General features: G+C 42.9%; 2 protein-coding genes and 1 long non-coding RNA gene across 5 annotated transcripts in view; all 3 read left to right on the top strand.

The window, feature by feature from the left end:
- The first annotated feature begins 3,237 nt into the window (after positions 1–3,237).
- LOC135512776 (uncharacterized) lies at positions 3,238–3,794 on the top strand. The gene is made up of 2 exons (XR_010451458.1): positions 3,238–3,338; positions 3,635–3,794. It is a non-coding gene; the product is annotated as an uncharacterized LOC135512776 (long non-coding RNA).
- A 664-nt stretch (positions 3,795–4,458) lies between these two features.
- On the top strand, positions 4,459–11,958 carry mbd3b (methyl-CpG binding domain protein 3b). Of its 3 annotated transcripts, XR_010451457.1 has the most exons (8): positions 5,302–5,596; positions 7,501–7,660; positions 7,911–8,048; positions 8,175–8,265; positions 8,536–8,713; positions 8,925–9,068; positions 9,357–9,418; positions 9,621–11,958. XR_010451457.1 is itself a non-coding variant. In XM_064935136.1 (7 exons), the coding sequence occupies exons 1-6, from the start codon at positions 4,527–4,529 to the stop codon at positions 9,061–9,063; spliced, it is 720 nt and encodes a 239-aa protein (XP_064791208.1). In that variant the 5' UTR covers positions 4,459–4,526; the 3' UTR covers positions 9,064–9,068; positions 9,621–11,958. The 3 variants fall into 3 exon arrangements, 2 of the variants coding, with proteins under 2 accessions (XP_064791208.1, XP_064791207.1); XM_064935136.1 differs by lacking the exons at positions 5,302–5,596; positions 9,357–9,418 and adding an exon at positions 4,459–4,540; XM_064935135.1 differs by lacking the exon at positions 9,357–9,418 and having other exon boundaries at positions 5,308–5,596.
- Positions 11,959–12,394: 436 nt separating this feature from the next.
- si:dkey-110c1.10 (unconventional myosin-Vb) overlaps positions 12,395–20,164 on the top strand; it is a 47,061-nt gene continuing 39,291 nt past the window's right edge. The window contains exons 1-18 of the mRNA XM_064932958.1: positions 12,395–12,412; positions 13,179–13,289; positions 13,390–13,558; positions 14,620–14,764; positions 15,029–15,185; positions 15,387–15,612; positions 15,737–15,850; positions 15,950–16,062; positions 16,147–16,415; positions 16,545–16,626; positions 16,752–16,892; positions 17,245–17,376; positions 17,489–17,572; positions 17,875–18,024; positions 18,219–18,316; positions 18,666–18,752; positions 18,975–19,301; positions 19,449–19,605. Of these exons, the coding sequence (XP_064789030.1) occupies positions 12,395–12,412; positions 13,179–13,289; positions 13,390–13,558; positions 14,620–14,764; positions 15,029–15,185; positions 15,387–15,612; positions 15,737–15,850; positions 15,950–16,062; positions 16,147–16,415; positions 16,545–16,626; positions 16,752–16,892; positions 17,245–17,376; positions 17,489–17,572; positions 17,875–18,024; positions 18,219–18,316; positions 18,666–18,752; positions 18,975–19,301; positions 19,449–19,605 (2,580 nt within the window). The remainder of the gene's footprint in view (positions 12,413–13,178; positions 13,290–13,389; positions 13,559–14,619; positions 14,765–15,028; positions 15,186–15,386; positions 15,613–15,736; positions 15,851–15,949; positions 16,063–16,146; positions 16,416–16,544; positions 16,627–16,751; positions 16,893–17,244; positions 17,377–17,488; positions 17,573–17,874; positions 18,025–18,218; positions 18,317–18,665; positions 18,753–18,974; positions 19,302–19,448; positions 19,606–20,164) is intronic.

Here is a 20,164-nt window from a genome sequence, read left to right as displayed (position 1 = left end):
CAAAATACATGCTTCACAGAGTTGACGTAACAGACCCATCACAACATCAACTGTTCAGAGGAGAGTGCATGAATCAGGCCTTCATGGTCAAATTGCTGCAAATAAACCTCTACTAAAGGACACTAATAAGAACAAGAGACTTGCTTGGGCCAAGAAACACGAGCAATGGACATTAGACCGGTGGAATATTCTGTCCTTTGGTTTGATGAGACAAATTTGTGATTTTTGGTTCCAACCGCAGTGTCTTTGAGACGCAGAGTAGGTGAACTGATGATCTCCACATGTGTGGTTCCCACTGTAAAGCATGCAGGAGGAGATGGTGTGGGGGTGCTTGGCTGGTGACAAGGTCTGATTGATTTATTTTGAATTCAATGCATACTTAATTAACCAACATGGCTACCACAGCGTTCTGCAGCAATACGCCATCCCTTCTGGTTTGTGCTTAGTGGGACTATCATTTGTTTTTCAGCAGGACAATGACCAAACACAACTCCAGGCTGTGTAAGGGCTATTTTACCAAGCAGGAGAGTGATGGAGTGCTGTATCAGATGACCTGGCCACAATCATACAACCGCAACCCAATTAAGATGGTTTGGGATGAGTTGGACCGCAGAGTGAAGGAAAAGCAGCCATTAGGTACTCGGCATATGTGGGAATTCCTTCAAGACTGTTGGAAAAGCATTCCAGGTGAAGCTGGTTGAGAGAAGGTCAAGAGTGTACAAAGCTGTCATTCAGGCAAAGGGTGGCTGCTTTGAGTAATGTTAAATACATTTTGATTCAGTTTTATTTGGTTACTAGATGATTCCATATGTGTTATCCAAATGCAATCAATATGTACAGTGACTTCAGAAAGTATTCACACCCCTTGACTTTTTCCACATTTTGTTGTTACAGCCTGAATTTAAAATTTAGGTAACTTTTTTTTTTTTTTTACTGGCCTCCTCCGCACAATACCCCATACTGTCAAAGTGGATTCATGTTTTTAGACATTTTGACAAAATGAAAAGCTGAAATGTCTTAAGTCAGTAAGTATTCAACCCCTTTGTTATGGCAAGCCGGTGCATCCTGTTTCCATTGATCACCCTTGAGCTGTTTCTACAACTTGATTGGAGTCAACGTGTGGTACATTTTAAATTGATTGGACATCATTTGGAAAGACACACACCTGTCTACAGTGCATTCGGAAAGTATTTAGACCCCTTGACATTTTCCACATTACAGGTCCCACAGTTGACCAGTACAGGAATTGTCCGTAGAGCTCCGAAACAGGATTGTGTCAAGTGACAGATCTGGGGAAGGGTACCAAAACATTTCTGCAGCATTGAAAGTCCCAAAGAACATAGTGGCCTCCATCAATCAACTGTATTTATAAAGCCCTTTTTACATCAGCCGATGTCACAGTGCTATACAGAAACCCAGCCTAAAACCCCAAACAGCAAGCAATGCAGATGCACAGTGGCTAGAAAACAATCCCTAGAAAGGCAGGAACCTAGAAAGAAACATAGAGAGGAACCAGGCTCTGAAGGGTGGCCAGTCTTCTTCTGGCTGTATATGGCCATTAAGGCCAGATTGTTCTTCAAGACGTTCAAACTTTCATAGGTGACCAGCAGGGTTGTAGAGGGTGCATCTGGTCAGTACCTCAAGAGTAAATGTCAGTTGGCTTTTTATAGCCGAGCATTCAGAGGTCAAGACAGCAGGTGCGGTAGAGAGTCGAAAACAGCAGGTCCGGGACAAGGTAGCACGTCCGGTGAAAAGATAGGGTTCCATTTACAGAACAGTTGAAACTAGAGCAGCAGCATGACAAGGTGTCCTGGGGACAGCCAGGAGTCCTCAGGCCAGGTAGTTGTGAGGCATGGGGCTCAGGTCCTCTGGGAGGGGAGAGTGAGAGGGAAGAAGTTTGGAACCACCAAGACTCTTCCTAGAGCTGGCCGCCTGGGCCAAACTGAGCAATCGGGGGAGAAGGGCCTTGGTCAGGGAGGTGACCAAGAACCCGATGGTCACTCTGACAGAGCTCCAGAGTTCCTCTGTGGCGATGGGAGAACATTCAGGAAAGACAACCATCTCTGCAGCACTCCACCAATCAGGGCTTTATGGTAGAGGGGCCAAATGGAAGCCACTCCTCTTTAAAAGCCACATGACAGCCCACTTGGAGTTTGGAAAAAAAGGCACCTAAAGACTCTCAGACCATGAGAAAAAAGATTTTCTGGTCTCGTGAAACCAAGATTGAACTCTTTGGCCTGAATGCCAAGTGTCACATCTGGAGGAAACCTTGCAGAATCCCTACGGTGAAGCATGGTGGTGGTAGCATCATGCTGTGGGGATGTTTACCAGCGGCAGAGACTTGGAGACTAGTCAGGATCGAGGCAAAGATGAATGGAGCAAAGTACAGAGAGAGCCCTGATGAAAACCTGCTCCAGCAAAGACAACGCAGGAGTGGCTTCGGGTCAAGTCTTTGAATGTCCTTGAGTGGCCCAACCAGAGTCCGGACTTGAACCCGATTGAACATCTCTGGAGAGACCTGAAAATAGCTGTGCAGCGATGTTCCCCATTTAACCTTACAGAGCTTAAGAGGATCTGCAGAGAAGAATGGAAGAAACTCCCCATATACAACTGTGCCAAGCTTGTAGTGTCATACCCAAGAAGGCTCAAGGCTGTAATCGCTGCCAAAGGTGCTTCAACAAAGTACTGAGTAAAGGGTCTGAATACTTGTGATGTGATATTTCATTTTTTTTTTTTTTTATACAATTTGCAAAAAATACAATTGTTTTAGCTTTGTCATTATGGGGTATTGTGTGTAGATTGATTGATTGGGGGGGTGGGGGCTATTTAATCCATTTTAGATTAAGGCTGTAATGTAATTTTTTAAAGTCAAATGGTCAGAATACTTTCCGAATGCAAAGTAAATCTACTTAAATCTATGGCAAGACCCTGAAAATGGTTTACCTGCAATTGTAAACAACCAATTTGACAGCTTTAAGAATTTTGGAAACAACACTGGGCAAATGTTGTACAGTCCTAGTGTGGAAAATTCTTAGACTTACCCTGAAAAGTCAGTTGTAATCACTGCCAAATAATATTTCTACAAAGTATTGACTCACGGGTGTCATTTTCAATAAATTGTGCTAAAGTTTTCTAAAAATGTTTTCACTTTGTCATTATAGGGTATTGTGTGTAAATGGGTGAGGGGGGAAATATATAATTCATCGATTAAAAATATTTAATCCATTTTGAATTCAGGTTGCAACACAACACAATGTGGAATATATCAATGGGTATGCATACTTGCTGAATGCACTTTATATACACCGGATGGATTTACACAAGATGTACTAGGAATGGTATGTACAGCGGTATATAAATAAATATACGTTGTGTGTGTGTATATACAGTGTAACTAAAATGCAAAGTACAGTAGTAGAAATATTAGAATGAGCTGTTTACAATAGTATTTAAATACACAGTATAAAACCCCAGTAACAAGGCCCATGTGGCAACAGTAGAGCAGTTTCTGCTGTGGATTCTAACTTTAAAAACAATTTACAATTTTCAGTCGTCCCCTAAGGATATGCTAGCGAAAGAATTATATTTGTGTAATATTACTGCTAATGACTGGAGTGTTTGTGTCTGTCTGCAGGACTATGACTTGGAGATGGGCATGGGTGGAGTGCTTGCTCTTTCTGCGTTGGCTAAAGTGGGATGACGCGACACAGAGCTTGTAGGGGTTTGCACCAAAGGATGTCATGTTAGCTTGAATGCTGTTTTGTTATTTAATGTCAATAAATGTCATTTAATTACTGCCTTTGTCATTATTCTACACAATGCAGCGTTTGAGTGGCAAACTCGTTGATACGATTGTGTGAAAGTTATTTTGAGAAGTTCCCAAAAATATTTATTAATGCGTGAAGTATTTTACTAATAAATTCAATTGGTTTAAAAATGCTTGTAAATATGTTTTCTTTTGTTTAACATTCCTGGAGTGAAGTTAACGTTCACACCGCATCAAATAAGAGAAGGCAGCATATCCTCCAAATAAGGACATGCTGCAACCATTTGAATGGAATTGCGAATAATTGGTTAGTCAGTCACTGAGAGAAACTGGTTATTTGTAAAATATTGTCTGTAAAAATGTATTTGACACTCGATACTTTGTCCAACTGAAATACAAAGTGGTATTAGCAACCACTGTTACAGTTTAATTACTCGTTTTACGCTTCCTTGCTAAATAGTACACATGTGGGCTGCTCTGAAGATTCAGAAAGATAGTTACATGTCACATTCCAGTTACTATCATAAAGGATACATTGTCTTGTGTTTCTTGTTGGATACATTGACTATTTGAAACACACAGGGCGACTTTGTTTCAAACCCCCATTGATATCCATTATTAACAATCAGGTTTAATCTGGGGGCGATTCTGTTTTTGCGCGGATGTCTTTCATTTCTCTCGTTGAAGGGGGAGGGGAGTGAAAGGAGGGGAGAAGGGATTTAACACAGACCGAAAGGGAGAAACCAAGATATTATGCGAGATGGACAAAAACGAGTAAGTACCTTACACAAAGTAATACCCATCTATATGTCTTATATTGCTATTTTTGACATTACATGTGTTGTTTTAGGAATGCATTGTTGCAAAATACTATTTTGTCATCGATGAAAGGTTCTCGTGTGGGAGGCGTTTCGGTGGTCTCGAGTGTATCCGCAAACCATTGAACTGTAGGTAGTGTTCAGGGATTCCAAATTTAGTTACACACTTATTGGTGTTGCAGTTTAACTTTTCTTAAAAGCAATCAATTTTTTTCTAATTATGACGAGTAATTCGTTTGGTAAGGAATTCGTGAGATGACTAATTACTACTCTAGCTCTAAATAGATAATTGTTTTATAAAGGAATATTTCAAACAAGTATTGTAATTCATGTGGCCATCTCAACCTATGAAGCTCCTGCCTACTTTGTCCATTCACAAAAAAAGCATTATGTAAACGACTGAATGACAAGTGAGTTTTGTCGTGGCCAAAATGACTCACGGCGTTCTCGAATTTTACCTATGTGAAACTTTGCCTGAATAATCTCCTTTGTTGATGTTGTGAAATCATATTGGAAATCTATCCATATTTTGGGGATATGCTATATTATAATGCTCTATTATAATGCTCTACTTTTGGAGCGTTCGCGTAGGCTACCGCGCTCGTCAAATCAATGATTTATCGGTTCAGGATTCAATAATGCAATGTTGGCGACGGTCCAATGTATTGCGGATGTAGCCCTCATTGCCCTCTTGAGGCAGGCAGTGATATGGCTAAAGGTTACGGCGGAGTGATATTCTGTAAGTCTTCGACAAAGAGCTGCGATAACTCGGGAGGGAGATCCCATGAATAGTGTTTGAGCCCTATGTCACTAATGGACGGAGTCATTGTATAAAACACGAAATGTAACCCCAAATATAAACACGCTAGCAAAGAGAATTACTGAACACTTCACAGGAGAACATGGAGAAGAAAAGGTGGGCATGCTTGGCTCTCCCCAAGGGCTGGCAGATCGAAGAAGTGACCAGAAAGTCGGGTTTGTCTGCGGGAAAAAGAGATGTCTATTATTTTAGGTAACGTTACTGAGAAAGAGGAGGGTGTTCTCATGCAAATGTAGTCTACGGGCGGTATTTCAAGGGGGTTGGGGCTCTGGGTTTACTTGGAGGGGGGTGACCTGGAGACAGAAATTCAGGGAGGGGAGTAGCCGATATTACTGTTCTATTTGTGGCATCAGGGTAACTAGGCCACCTCTCTTAGCGTAGTTATACATAATTGTTGGATAAGGATCTCGGTAACCAATGTTTAGCCTATGTAGGCCTAAGAACCTGTAAACCTAGTGTTAGGTTATGTGAATGATTGCAATCACAAATAGCCTAGCCTGATTTAAAGTCCTTACAATAGCCTTATCATTTTTATTTGACCAGACGAACTAACTATTAAATAGTCGACTGGCCGATTGTTTAATAGCCACAGAGGAACAAACATGAAACCACAAGTTATTTTTTAGGCTAGGTGAGCGGGGGAGGCGGGTCGATTGTATAGTTTGTGGTAGGCTACTTTATACCGCATTTTGATTCTGTGGTGTGATGCACGCACCTTATTTTCAAGTGAATTGTCTCAATTTATGATATGGAAAGCAAGCGCAAGATTTTTTGCAAGCACGGATGTTTCCATAGTTTGGTCAATCATTCACAGTTTTAAATGTTTTAGAAAATCGTAATGCATCACAAATAAACAGTGCGTCAATAGGCTAGTTATTTGAGATATCAATTGTTATTATAGCAGAGTATGCATTTCTATTGCTGATTTATCAACGCTTTTGTCCAGGGATTAAGATCGAGATGAAATGCCGTTCTGCTGACAACTAACTAACTAGGCAGTAGAAGGCGACCGGTCTACACAATTAATGTGAAACAATGTTTCCAATCGAACGTTCGAAATGTTGCAACATTTATCGCTCTCGATTGCCCAGTTGCATTGTATCCCAATAGTTTATCCCTACACTACAACTCCTGGAACATGTTAGTAAGGTCATTTTATCTGAAACTATTGTATACATTTAATGGCGAATTGGTTATACATTTGGGAATATACATTAACATGTATACTACTGCTTAAATAGTTTATTATATAATTACACATAAAATTGTTGTTTTGTTAAATAAATGCTCATGCAGACTCACTGTTTACACATGAATTCCATATGAATAATCTGTGAATAGTAAATCCTTGGTTGTGTTGGTTCTTGCATGAAATTTTGTTTTACATCTACTCTTCATGTCTCCAGTTTGTTTTTGTTCAGCTTAAAACTTGTTTGTTGCAGAGTCTGCATGTCTGTCTGTTTGCAGCTTTCCTGATCTACAGGTAACTGCCAAAATAAAGGAAACCGGAACATAAATTGTCTTCATAGGGCCACCATGATCCAGAACCACTTCAATGCACTATGTGCCTGGACCTCTATTGGAGTGACGCGATACCATTCTTCCACAATAAATAGCACATTTGGTGTTTTGTTGACAATGGTGGAAAATGCTGTCTCGGGAGTTGCTCTAGAATCTCCCATAAGTGTTCACTTGGGTTCAGTTCTGGTGACTGAGACTGCCATGGCATATGGCTTAAATCGTTTTTATGCTCATCAAACCATTGAGTGACCACTCGTGCCCTGTGGATGGGGGCATTGTCATCCTATGGGGGCATATCCATGGTAGCCAAAATAATGGCCTGTCCAACCTTTTTATACATGACCCAAAGTATTATGGGATGTTAATTGTTTAATTAACTCAGGAACCACACCTGTGTGGAAGCACCCGCTTTCAATATACTTTGTATCCCTCATTTATTCAAGTATTTCCATTATTTTGTCAGTTACCTGTATCCATCTCTCTACTTTTCCCCTCTTGCTATCCCCTGGTCAGTTGTCCATATCCTCACACTGTGGTCTGTTGTCACCCCCCCCCCCCCACACACACACACCTAGTCCAACCGGGAAGAAGTTTCGGAGCAAGCCTCAGCTGGCTCGTTACCTTGGCAACCAGATGGACCTCAGCTCCTTCGACTTCCGCACAGGGAAGATGCTCATGAGTAAACTGAACAAGAACAGGCAGAGGCTGCGCTATGACAACAACAATCAGACCAAGGTGAGAGGGTTGTCTTCTGAAGTAATATTTCTAGACACTTTGGACAAACTTCTCAATGACTGCACCCTTATTCGCTGTCAATCCAGCCGTTAGAGGAAAAAAGAAGGCAGAATAACGTGTTTCAAGACTTTTCTCCCAGGTGCTAAGTATAACCCACATATCTAATATTATCTAGTATTTCAGGAACAGCACTGTGGCAACATCGTGTTGGTTGTCACTGTTGGCTAATGTTTCTTTGTGTGTCTTCAAGGGCAAGCCAGACCTGAACACATCACTCCCCGTCAGACAGACTGCTTCCATCTTTAAGCAACCTGTCACCAAGGTTACCAACCACCCCAGCAACAAAGTCAAGACAGATCCACAGAAAGCCGTCGACCAGCCGAGACAGGTAAACACAGCCTGTCTGCTGTTTTAATGTAACCTACAGTTACATCGAGTTATATGCTTTTATTCCTGAAGATAATTTTGACTAATGAGACTAAATCTATTTGTATTTATTATTTTTTTTTGACAGCTTTTCTGGGAGAAGAAGCTTGGTGGTCTCGATGCCTTTGACATCGCAGAGGAGCTAGTGAAGACAATGGACCTGCCTAAAGGTCTTCAAGGTAAGAGTCCTGAGTGGCTATGCTCTACCAACTGGGGTCCTGTGTGGCTCAGTTGGTAGAGCAAGGCGCTTGCAATCCCAGGTTTGTGGGTTTGATTCCCACAGGGGATGAGTACGTGGAAAAAGTATGAAAATGTGTGCACTTAAGTCGGATAAGAGTGTCTGCTAAATGAATGAAATGTAAATGTAAGAGAGTGGGCCAAGTATGATCCCCATTTCCTGTTATTCTTTTAATTGCTACTGAGATTGTGAACACCTGTCTGTCCTACAGGAGTTGGACCTGGATGTACAGACAAGACTCTACTGTCAGCGATAGCCAGCGCCCTGCACACTAGTGCAGCCCCCATCACCGGTCAGCTGTCTGCAGCCGTGGAGAAGAACCCAGGGGTGTGGCTCAACACATCGCAGCCTCTGTGCAAGGCCTTCATTGTCACTGACGAGGACATCAGGTAGGCTACACACAGGACTGTACACTCTATCCATGGAGTCCTATCAGTGCCGAAAGTAATGGCATGTGTGAATTTATGAAGTCATTTAATGAATGTATAAATTGAATTGCATTTGAACATTATGACACAATGCTGATTTTTCCCTTGCTATTTTCATCTCTGTCCATATCTCTAAATGTTTTGGTGTGTTATCTGCTCATGGTGAGTGCAGGAAGCAGGAGGAGCTGGTGTACAGTGTGAGGAAGAAGCTGGAGGAGGCTCTAATGGCGGACATGTTGGCTCATGTGGAGGAAGCAGCCAGCGAGGGCGACTCACTCGAGGAGGACAACGACGACATGGAGACTGTATAGCAGAGGTAGGCTACTGTTCAAAGGTGTCAGTATTGGTGGGAGAGATGGAGACCCATACAGTGTCAAAAGAGAAATATATTCAAAACAGAGGCTTCAATATAGATGTTTGACACTGATGTCTTGATGCCGAAATGTTTTAAATTCCGCACTTTTCTGCACAATGAAAAATTATGATGCCCAATAAAACCTCTGTGTATTTAAGCCTCAGTTTTGAATGTATTCCTCATATTTTATTTTACTGTGTGTGTGTGTGTGTGTGTGTGTGTGTGTGTGTGTGTGTGTCTCGCTTTCAGTATTCTCATTTTGATACCTACTCACCTGGAACAGACACCATTTGGTTTAAAGGACCTTTAAGGTTAGCTGACGGCCTCCTTTTGTTGAAAATACATTGTGAGGGTTGTTCAGGCTTGTACAACATTGATGGTTTCTCAATAGATGTCAGTATTTTAATTTAAGAGCTGCAAAGCATGCCACCCAAGGGATGACACGTTTCTAATATAATTTACTGTCTATTTGTTTTGCCATTTCAACAAATCTCTTCCTATCCTCTCTTACAGGGTGATGGGGAGTTAAGAGTAGTTTGGATGGGTCTTTCAACACCTTATCACAGGACCATGAAACCTGTACCAATCCAACCAAAAGAACTGCCCAGTTTCCACCTACTACCCCTCTCTGAAGCTTTACCTACCCACTGCCCACCTCGCCCACTGGTTGGGCTCTTCTGGCTCCAGTGCTAAGAAAGGACTTGGACCAAGCCATTCTGAATCAAATAATTGAGCGAATAATCTTTCATTTGAAAAGAGATCATCCAATAACTTTTTGACAGTGCAGAGTGAGAGGAGAGCGATTTACATACAGTATGACAGATTCAGTGTTCAATGATGTAGTTTTATTTTTTACAAAGACATTGTATGGATTTTCTGAATGTGAGATGTATGTTGTGACAATCATATCAACCCCCCCCCCCCCCCCCACACACACACACACACAAAACAAACAAAAAACTACTTTTTAAATGTACTTGGAGATTTTCAATTAGTAGCGAATGCTGTTTTTCTTTCTGGGTTTCTAATGCTCTCCGTGGGGCTCGATGGACCATAGTGTAGGGGTACTTTGGTTCAGTTTACAGGGCTATGTGAGCGAGGCTTTGATGAGAAGGAACAATATATTTGCCCAAATGATGCACTCTAAAGCATGAGTCACAGGACAGAGAATTAGTGAAAAATGATTGTATTGTGTTCTCAAGGAAATATTCTTGTCATTGTAATGTAGTCCATTCAACCCCCTTACCAAGTATTGACCAAAGATGGTTCATGTGATTTTTGGGAAGTCTTGCAGTATTCTACTGTAGTTATTTTGTTATAGCATCATATCCAGCTTCTCAATAGCTAGTGATGTTTCCACATGACACCGAGTTATGAGTGTACATGGTTAAAATGGGTAGTAGAAGTGACACCATACTGTACATGGTTAAAATGGGTAGTAGTAGTGACACCATACTGTACATGGTTAAAATGGGTAGTAGAAGTGACACCATACTGTACATGGTTAAAATGGGTAGTAGAAGTGACACCATACTGTACATGGTTAAAATGGGTAGTAGAAGTGACACCATACTGTACATGGTTAAAATGGGTAGTAGTGACACCATACTGTACATGGTTAAAATGGGTAGTAGAAGTGACACCATACTGTACATGGTTAAAATGGGTAGTAGTAGTGACACCATACTGTACATGGTTAAAATGGGTAGTAGATGTGACACCATACTGTACATGGTTAAAATGGGTAGTAGTGACACCATACTGTACATGGTTAAAATGGGTAGTAGAAGTGACACCATACTGTACATGGTTAAAATGGGTAGTAGAAGTGACACCATACTGTACATGGTTAAAATGGGTAGTAGTGACACCATACTGTACATGGTTAAAATGGGTAGTAGAAGTGACACCATACTGTACATGGTTAAAATGGGTAGTAGAAGTGACACCATACTGTACATGGTTAAAATGGGTAGTAGAAGTGACACCATACTGTACATGGTTAAAATGGGTAGTAGAAGTGACACCATACTGTACATGGTTAAAATGGGTAGTAAGAAGTGACTTGGACCCTTCTCTCCTGCATTGTGTAGATTTTATTCATTTTAACACTCATTGCTCACTGAAGTTGTTGGTTTAACGTTGCTGTTTCTAGCCAAAGCATGTTTGTCCCCATGGCCATGCTTTTAAAATGTTTCCAATAATGGGTCAAAGCCATCACAACACTTGCTGCCTCCATTATCTTGTGCACTGGGTGCCAGACAGAGTAAACTAAGCAGATTTTGTTTGACTAAAGATTAAGGGCTGGACTCAATCTGTATCGTGGAAGATTGGTGTTAAATTTAAAGGTAATTTTTTTGACATTCCGTTGACATATGCAGCGTTTAATGTGAATGCAGTCTTTGAAATGCCTTTTGGGGGTGGCAGGTAGCCTAGTGGTTAGAGCGTTGGGCCAGTAACAGAAAGGTTGCTGGATCGAATCCCCGAGCTGACATGGTACATATCTGTTGTTCTGCCCCTGGACAAGACAGTGAGCCCACCTACCCCCAGTCGGCCTTCATTGTAAATTGAGAATTTGTTATTTACTGACTTGCCTAGTTAAATAAAGATTTGATTTGTTTAAAATTTGTAAGAAAAAAAAATTGAGTTATAGTGTGGATTTTCCATGATGTAGATTAAATCCAGCCCAAAGATTCCATGTTGAGAAAATGAATTGCGCTTTGTACATATACCCACATTTCTCAAAGTTTGTATGTTTCAATTGTCAAGCTCAATGAGATCCCTATCCAACATCAGCAGGCTGAACTGAATTTTATGTTACTGAGTAAAATGTATCGGTATATCAACAGAATACGGTTTCATTTTTCCATTGTCAGTTTTTGTCTCTATTTTGATGAGCCATACTTGGCACTGCCTTGTCTTGTATCTTCTGAATACTACATGTGTTTAACAGTGCTGAGAAGGCCACCACAGCTTGAGGCTAACTGCTGCTGTGAATGAGACTGTAGAAGAGAAGTGCTTGTAAATCCTTCCATCTCAATCACCTGCTTGAGATTAACAGTTAACCTGACTGCTGCCTCTCAAGGGTTTTCATGTCAGTGACAAACAGAACAAAGTGCACAGGGACAGAGCGGTGCTTGAACACACTCATAGGGGAGGAGGACACCAACTATCTCGGAGAGGATACCCTTGTTGCCTTTTTCAGTGATTTAGGAGACCCCTTCTGAAATTTGTCAGGGTTTTTGCAGGTAGAGGGTTCATATCTGGAGAAGATTATGATTGGAACTATGGAGTTGTACGCCAAGGTAAGTGTTTACGCCTGTATGTCTGAATAGCGGAGTAGACTTCTTTTTTGACAGTTTATTTTCAACAAAGTCATAGTTTATCCAGAGGGTTAAGTACCTTGCCCAAAGGTAGGCACATTGACAGATGTTTCTCGTTGGACCTGGGATTTGTTTTCTTCTAGTTGGCTCTGGGATTCAAACAGCAACCTTTCAGTTAGTGGCCTAACGCTCTGAACCACTAGGCTACCTGCTGGCTACCTTATGTATGTATCACGACGGCATAATCTAGTAATAGAGATGTAATAACTGGAAATGTTTTAAATGCCCATACTCAAGGAACTAGACTTTTCTAGCAATGACACACACAATATCATATTGCACAGGAAGTGTTGTGTGTTGGAATAGATCTGCGAGAATATAATGAGTAATCCAAGATGAGACAGAGAGGGATGAGGAATGTTAATTCTTAACGACATTTAAGGTGTTTTATGCTGATGGACGACAAATGTCTTGCTTGGGTGGGACCTGGCAGTGTAACAGTAAAAGGCACACAGAGTAATGACAGACTGTAGAGCAGTAGAACAGATAGTGTCCTGTGTGATGTAATACTATCCTCTACAGCTGTGTTTTTGGGCAACTGGCAGTTAGGCCTGTCCACCTGGTGTGAAAGTGATACAGCCAAGGGTGTTGGTCATTAGTACAGGAAATCCCCCTCAATGCATGCTTACTTTTCACTGGGTTTCTTCAAGGAGCTCAATGTTTGTGATAACGTTTATTTCTATAACAGGGTGCCAGTGTGTGGGTACCTGACCCAGAGGCAGTGTGGGTATCAGCCAAGCTCCTCAAGGACTACAACCTTGGAGATGAGAATGTGGTGCTGCAGATCAGCGATGGCAGGGTGACACACTCACACACAGTCAACAGCTGGCATACTGTAGATGTATTGTTAGTCGCTCTTGGATAAGCATTTGATAATGACAAATATTTAATGTGCATAGGAGGTGCAGTACCCAGTGGTGCCACCCTCTGGCCTCCCCCCTCTGGCGAACCCTGATATTCTGGAGGGGGAGAATGACCTCACTGCTCTCAGCTTCCTGCACGAGCCTGCTGTTCTACACAACCTGAGAGTCCGATTCCTGGACTACAGCAGCATCTACACCTACTGTGGTAAGGAACAGAGAGAGGGGGAGAGAGGAAATACGATGGAGAGACAGAGAGAGGAATAGGTTGAGAGAGATGGAGAGAGAGACAGAAAGAGATCAAGGGTGGAGGTCTTTCTTCAGATGCTGTTTTGCCAGAGGACATATATGCCGCTCCTGTGTGCTCCTGCTTTTATGATTATGGCCTCATGGTCACATAATCTTTACTAGGTGTAAAGTTCACAGGGACATGGCCTCCTCTCTTTGGCTTCATACAAATTGGTTCTCCATAAGATGCTAAATAAACATTACCCTGAGAACACATGCATCTTATGTGATTGCTGTGATATGTTGCAGACATAAACAATAATCTAAGTAGTTTTGATATATAAAAAGTCACAGGAAAAATAATAATATCTTGTATTCTTACAGATTCCTTTCATTCGATTAATAACACTGTCATTTACAGTGGTGGAAAAAGTACCCAATTGTCAATCTTGACTAAAAGTAAAGATGCCTTAATAGAAAATGAGTCAAGTAAAAGTGAAAATCGCTCAATAAAATACTACTTGAGTGAAAGTCTAAAAGTTTTTGGTTATAAATATACTTAAGAATCAAAAGTAAATGTAATTGCAAAAATATACTTAAGTATCAAAAGTAAAAGTTTAAATAATTTAAAATTCCTAATATTAAGCAAACCAAACAGCCCGATCTTGTTTTTTAAATTTATGGACAGCCAGGAGCACACTCCAACACTCAGACATAATTTACAAACAAATCATGTCTGTTTAGTGAGTCCGCCAGATCAGAGGCAGTACGGGTGACCAGGGATGTTCTCTTGATACGTGTCTGAATTGGACCATTTTCCAGTCCTTCTAAGCATTCAAAATGTAACAAATACTTTTGGTTGTCATGGAAATGTCTGGAGTAAAAAGTACATTATACAATGTAGTGGACTAAATGTAAAAGTTGTCAAAAATATAGGTAGTAAAGTACAGATACCCCGAAAAACGACTTAAATAATACTTTAATGTATTTTTACTCAAGTACTTTAAACCATTGGTCATTCACACCAACTGCTCATTCCAGGGATTGTGTTGGTGGCCCTCAACCCATATGACCAGCTGCCCATCTATGGAGAGGAAGTGATCGATGCCTACAGTGGGCAGGACATGGCTGACATGGAGCCTCACATCTTCTCTGTGGCAGAAGAGGCCTACCGCACCATGACCAGGTCAGGGGTTAAAGGTCAAATGCCAGGGGTCACCCTAGTCTTTGGTCTCCATTTTATATGCCCTTTGTTACCTCAAACACTGTTGTTTTGCCTGCTCCTTGGGGGGGGGTTGAACCAGGGTTGCTGTTCTTTGTAAAGAGCTCTATACAGACAAAATAGTAGTGACACGAGAGAGCCTTTGATCGGATCTCTTTAGTTGCCCTGTGTGACAAATAGCTCTGTACATGACAAGATTATTAAGAGGGTAGTTGTCTATGTGTGCAGGGAGGAGAAGAACCAGTCCATTATAATCAGTGGGGAATCTGGAGCAGGGAAAACAGTCTCTGCTAAGTTCACCATGCGCTACTTTGCTGTGGTGGGGGGAGCAGCCCAGCAGACCAGTGTGGAGGAGAGAGTACTGGCCTCCAACCCCATCATGGAGGTACTGACATGTGGGTGAATGAGTTCTCTTAACCTGCAATGCGGTTCACTCACATTTTTTTTTTGAAGAGTGTGATTTTGGAAAAAGAATGTATTTTGCATATAGAAAATGAGTACTGTATTATATCAGTATTCAGTTGTAAAGGTAATAGCTAAAACAGTGTAATGTATCGTATTTGTAATTCTTTCCTTTACTCTTTAGTCCATTGGGAATGCTAAGACTACACGCAATGACAACAGTAGCCGGTTTGGGAAGTACATTGAGATCGGCTTCGGACGGAAGGGGGGCATCATTGGGGCCAACATGAGGACGTACCTGCTGGAGAAGTCTCGAGTCGTCTTCCAGGCGTCACAGGAGAGAAACTACCACATCTTCTACCAGCTGTGTGCTTCTAGAGACCTGCCAGAGATGAGAGTCCTCAAACTGGGTGAGACTGGACCACAATGTATTCAGGAACTTAACGTCAACAGCAGGGAACAAATGAACGTCAATGGGTCTAGCCGTGTATTTCAGAATGTGTTCATTACGTGTTTTGATGTGTGTTTCTGTAGGTGGTGCCGAAACGTTCCGCTACACGAACCAAGGAGGGGAAGATTCCATGCAGATCCCAGGCACTGATGATGTAGTAGATCTGGAGCGCACTCGCAATGCTTTCACCATTCTAGGTATACAGCTTCTACATTAAACACGTCTATGCTAACATGTTTTCTCTGACTGTAGTGGTATGCAGTTTGAACATGCCGGTGTTGTGTGTACTCCTCCAGGTGTGCCTCCGGACCAGCAGATGGAGCTCTTCAGGATCCTTGCAGCTGTTCTGCACCTGGGCAATGTCAACATCCAGGCCAGTGGGAGAGGTGGTGATCGAAGTTACATTGATGTAAGATTTTTTGTTTTTTCTTACATTTTTGTTCAGTATTTCCCATAAACTCTCACGTAATTGGTTAAAATATTCCATAACCAGGGGGAGGAGCATTCCCTGTCGGTGTTCTCCAAGCTGCTGGGGGTGGAGAGGACCCAGATGGCCCACTGGCTGTGCCACCGCAGGCTGACAGTAGGGGGAGAGATGCTGGTCAAGCCCATGCCTGGTCAGCAGTCCCTAGAGGCCCGGGATGCCCTGGCCAAGCATGTGTACGGTCAGCTGTTCACCTGGACGGTGACCCGGCTCAACTCAGCCCTTCGAGCCCAGAGCGAGAAGCCCAAGTCATTTATTGGGGTGCTGGACATCTATGGGTGAGTAGAAAGGGCATGGGGTCACACCTTAGATGAAGTTGTTGTTATACCTGTAATTACTGTAATGACTGTAGTAACAACACATTATTAACATGTTGATTTCCCTTTTTGCCCATTTCTCTTTGGCAGGTTTGAGACATTTGAAAGGAACAGTTTTGAACAGTTCTGTATAAATTACGCCAATGAGAAATTGCAGCAGCAATTCAACAGGGTGAGTCACCAAGTGTGTGTGGGGGGTTGGACATCAATATGAATGTGAGTCTGTGTCCATGAACTTGTTATCCTCATGTCCCCTCAGTAACCCTTGGTCTCCCTCTCCTCCCCTCACCCATGCAGCACGTGTTCCAGTTGGAGCAGGAGGAGTATGTCCGTGAGGAGCTGCCGTGGAGCAGGATAGAGTTCAGTGATAACCAGCCGTGCATCGCTCTCATCGAGGGACAGCTGGGCCTGCTCGACCTGCTGGATGAGGAGTGCAGGGTCAGTCAGTCACAGTCCTGGTTTCTATCAAGACCACATTGTGTTGTGTCTGCTTTGTGTTCATGTGTCCAAACCGGTTTGAAATACAATAAGTACATGTACTCAGGATATGCTGTACATCTAAATCATTACTGAGTGCACTGACAAGCCATGAACGCCTTGTGATGGATTTGATCCCCAACAATTAAAAATATATATATGTATATATAAAACAAAAGCAAGTCCTGCCAGAAATGTTTTTCTCCTACTAAAAGTCAAACTTCAAAATATTTATAGAAAAAACAGAAGATTTATCAAATGTACATTGATCCAGAAAAACCTTACCTCCCACGGTGTCTGTTTCCTTGATCAGATGCCCAAAGGTTCAGAGGAGAGTTGGGCTAGGAAGCTGTATGATCAGCATCAGAGTAACAACCCCAGTCCACACTTCCGCAAACCTCGAATGTCCAACACTGCCTTCATCATCCTGCACTTTGCTGACATGGTGAGCTAGTTATATTAGCCAGAGTATATTTGATGCCTCAGTTCGACCTGTTTGCAGAATGTGATGGTTGCTGTAAAGTATTTGACTTCAACTTTTTTGTTTTGTTTGTCAGGTCCAATATGAATGCGATGGGTTTTTAGACAAGAACCGGGATACAGTTTTTGAGGAACCCATCAACATCCTAAGAGCCAGTCAGGTATCACCTCTCAATGTTTTAAATTACAACTCTGATGATCTGCATTCACACAGTGATGATCTGCAGCTTCCCCTGTCAGAAGTCTTGGCTCACTTTTCTTACCTCCCTGTCAGTTTTGAGTGCATCTGAAGAGTAGAGGAATTTGAGGGAGGCTCTCTGAAGAACCAGATTTCAGCTGTCCACTTTTGTCGGACTGGGGTGAAATCTAGGCTGAGATCAAGATCCTAGGGTGAAATGGAGGACAGTAGAGGGAGAGATGAAGCCTTATTAACATACTGTAACCCTGTCTGTCTCTCCGTCAGTCTGAGCTGGTGTCTGAGCTGTTCCAGCAAAAGCCAGCAGGGGGCAGTCTGTCCCTCTCAGAGGGGAAGTCCTCTCTGCCCAATGGCAGTCTGCGCTCTGGCCCTGGGATGAGAGCTCAGCGGGAACACAAACTCACTGTGGGCTTCCAGGTACTGTATGCCTCCCCCTGCTGTGGCCAAGCAACACCATTCGTGTCCAGCTTTTAACAGTTGACAGAATGTATTTGTTTGAAGTAATAATGTCTGTATTACTTCATCCATGGCTCGTTGCATGTTGTTGTATGTTCTATGGACAGTAGGACAGGAGTGTGAGTTAGTGTGTTCCTCCATGTTTCTTCAAACAGTTCCGTCAGTCTCTGCAGCTGCTGATGGACACTCTGAACAGCACCACCCCTCACTACATCCGCTGTATTAAGCCCAATGACCTCAAAGAGCCTTTTATGTGAGTCAGACCCCTGTGCTCCTGCCATGTGTGTGTGTTTGTGGTGGGGGAGGCATGTGTGTGCGGTGTGTTAAACAGTGTGTATAATGTGTGTATTATGTGGAGAGAGGTGTGTGTGTGTAGTATGTTATCTGTGTTTGTTGGGTGTGCAGTGTGTATTATGTGTTGCGTTGTGTGTATAATATCAATATTGTCAGTAGGGGGTTGTGTGTGTGTGTGTGAGTGTGTGTGTGTGTGTGTGTGTGTGTGTGTGTGTGTGTGTGTGTGTGTGTGTGTGTGTGTGTGTGTGTGTGTGTGTGTGTGTGCGTGCGTGCGCAGTGCAGCGTGTTAAGCATATTTCCCCTCTCAGGTTTGACCCTAAAAGGGCCGTCCAGCAGCTGCGAGCCTGCGGGGTGCTAGAGACCATACGCATCAGTGCTGCAGGCTACCCATCCAGGTACAAAGCACATTTAACATCAGCTTCACCTCTGGAATATTCACAGATAAACCCATCACAGAAAACAAATACATAATAGCATAGTTATTTCACCGATACAGAACACTGTATCTGTCCTGTAGCCACCAACATTTATGAAAAACGCACAATTAAAGATCTCAAGAGTATTTGTACTCACTCTGTGAAAACGTGTCCCTCTTCCTTCCAACATCTTGGTTCCAGGTGGACCTACGCAGAGTTCTTCAGCCGGTACCGGGTGCTGTTGCGCGGGGGTGGGGTTCAGACTCAGGAACAGATCCAGGCGTCGGGCCAGAGGGCCCTGCCGGAGCTCATTCCAGACCCGGAGCAGTATTGCTTTGGGAAGACCAAGGTGTTCTTCCGTGCTGGGCAGGTGGCTCTGCTGGAGAGGCTGAGGGCAGAGAGACTGAGGGCGGCCGGGGTGATCATCCAGAGCTGGGTCAGAGGCTGGCTGGGCCGCAGGCGATACATCAAGACACGCTGGGCAACACTCACCATCCAGAGATACACAAGAGGAGCCCTGGCTAGGCGGTGAGAGCAGGATGACTGACTATGTGACACAACAGCACGTCAATCTGCTTTACACTTCACATTGTCATATAGTACAGTGTGTCTCATCAGTAGGCTACCTACATTTGTCCAACTATTTAAGTGACTGTTCTGTTCTGTGTGATCTAGGCTGGCAGACCTTCTGCGCTACACCAAGGCAGCGCTGATCATCCAGAAGACATACCGTATGGTGGCGATAAGACAGATGTTTCTGATGATCCGCGAGGCCACCGTCACCATCCAAGCTTTCACCAGGGGCTCGCTGGCACGACGCCAATACAGACGGGTGAGGAAACGCTGGCACGAAGGCCCCAGAATCTTTTTTATCAGAGCATCTAATGTTTTTATTTACAGCTTAAACATAAAATGCATTTCATACATGTGATAACTTGAACCTCGAGAGATAAGTCAAGGCAGGGCTCCAGCCCCAGGAACTATTCCTCAGTAATATCAGATCCAGATTCTAGACTATCCTGATACACTGAGTGTACAGGAACACCTTCCTAGTATTGAGTTGCCCTCAGAACAGCCTCAATACATTGTGGCATGGACTCTCTCTCCTTCCACAGGGATGCTGGCCCATGTTGACTCCGGTGCTTCTAACAGTTGTGTTAAATTAACTGGATGTCCTTTGGGTGGTGGACCATTCTTGATACACACAGGAAACTGTTGAGCGTGAAATACCCATCAGCTTTGCAGTCCTTGACACTACCTACTACTTGACTGGCACCTACTACCATACCCTCTGAATGGCACACACACACAATCCTTGCCTCAAGGCTTAAAATCCTTCTTTAACCTGTCTCCTCCCCTTCATCTACACTGATTGACGTGTATTCAACAAG

This window comes from Oncorhynchus masou, chromosome 24 (assembly GCF_036934945.1).
Source record: "Oncorhynchus masou masou isolate Uvic2021 chromosome 24, UVic_Omas_1.1, whole genome shotgun sequence".
NCBI lineage: Eukaryota > Metazoa > Chordata > Actinopteri > Salmoniformes > Salmonidae > Oncorhynchus > Oncorhynchus masou.
Note: the sequence above shows the minus strand (reverse complement) of the source record. Positions and strands in the feature narration are given on the sequence as shown.

What these genes read in the sequence shown, in the direction of transcription:
- mbd3b (XM_064935135.1), top strand. Translation starts at nt 5,487, where the DNA reads ATGGAGAAGAAAAGGTGGGCATGCTTGGCTCTCCCCAAGGGCTGGCAG. An exon ending in AGAGATGTCTATTATTTTAG is followed by an intron (nt 5,597 to 7,500) that starts GTAACGTTACTG and finishes ACACACACCTAG; the next exon opens with TCCAACCGGGAAGAAGTTTC. An exon ending in CCTGCCTAAAGGTCTTCAAG is followed by an intron (nt 8,266 to 8,535) that starts GTAAGAGTCCTG and finishes TCTGTCCTACAG; the next exon opens with GAGTTGGACCTGGATGTACA.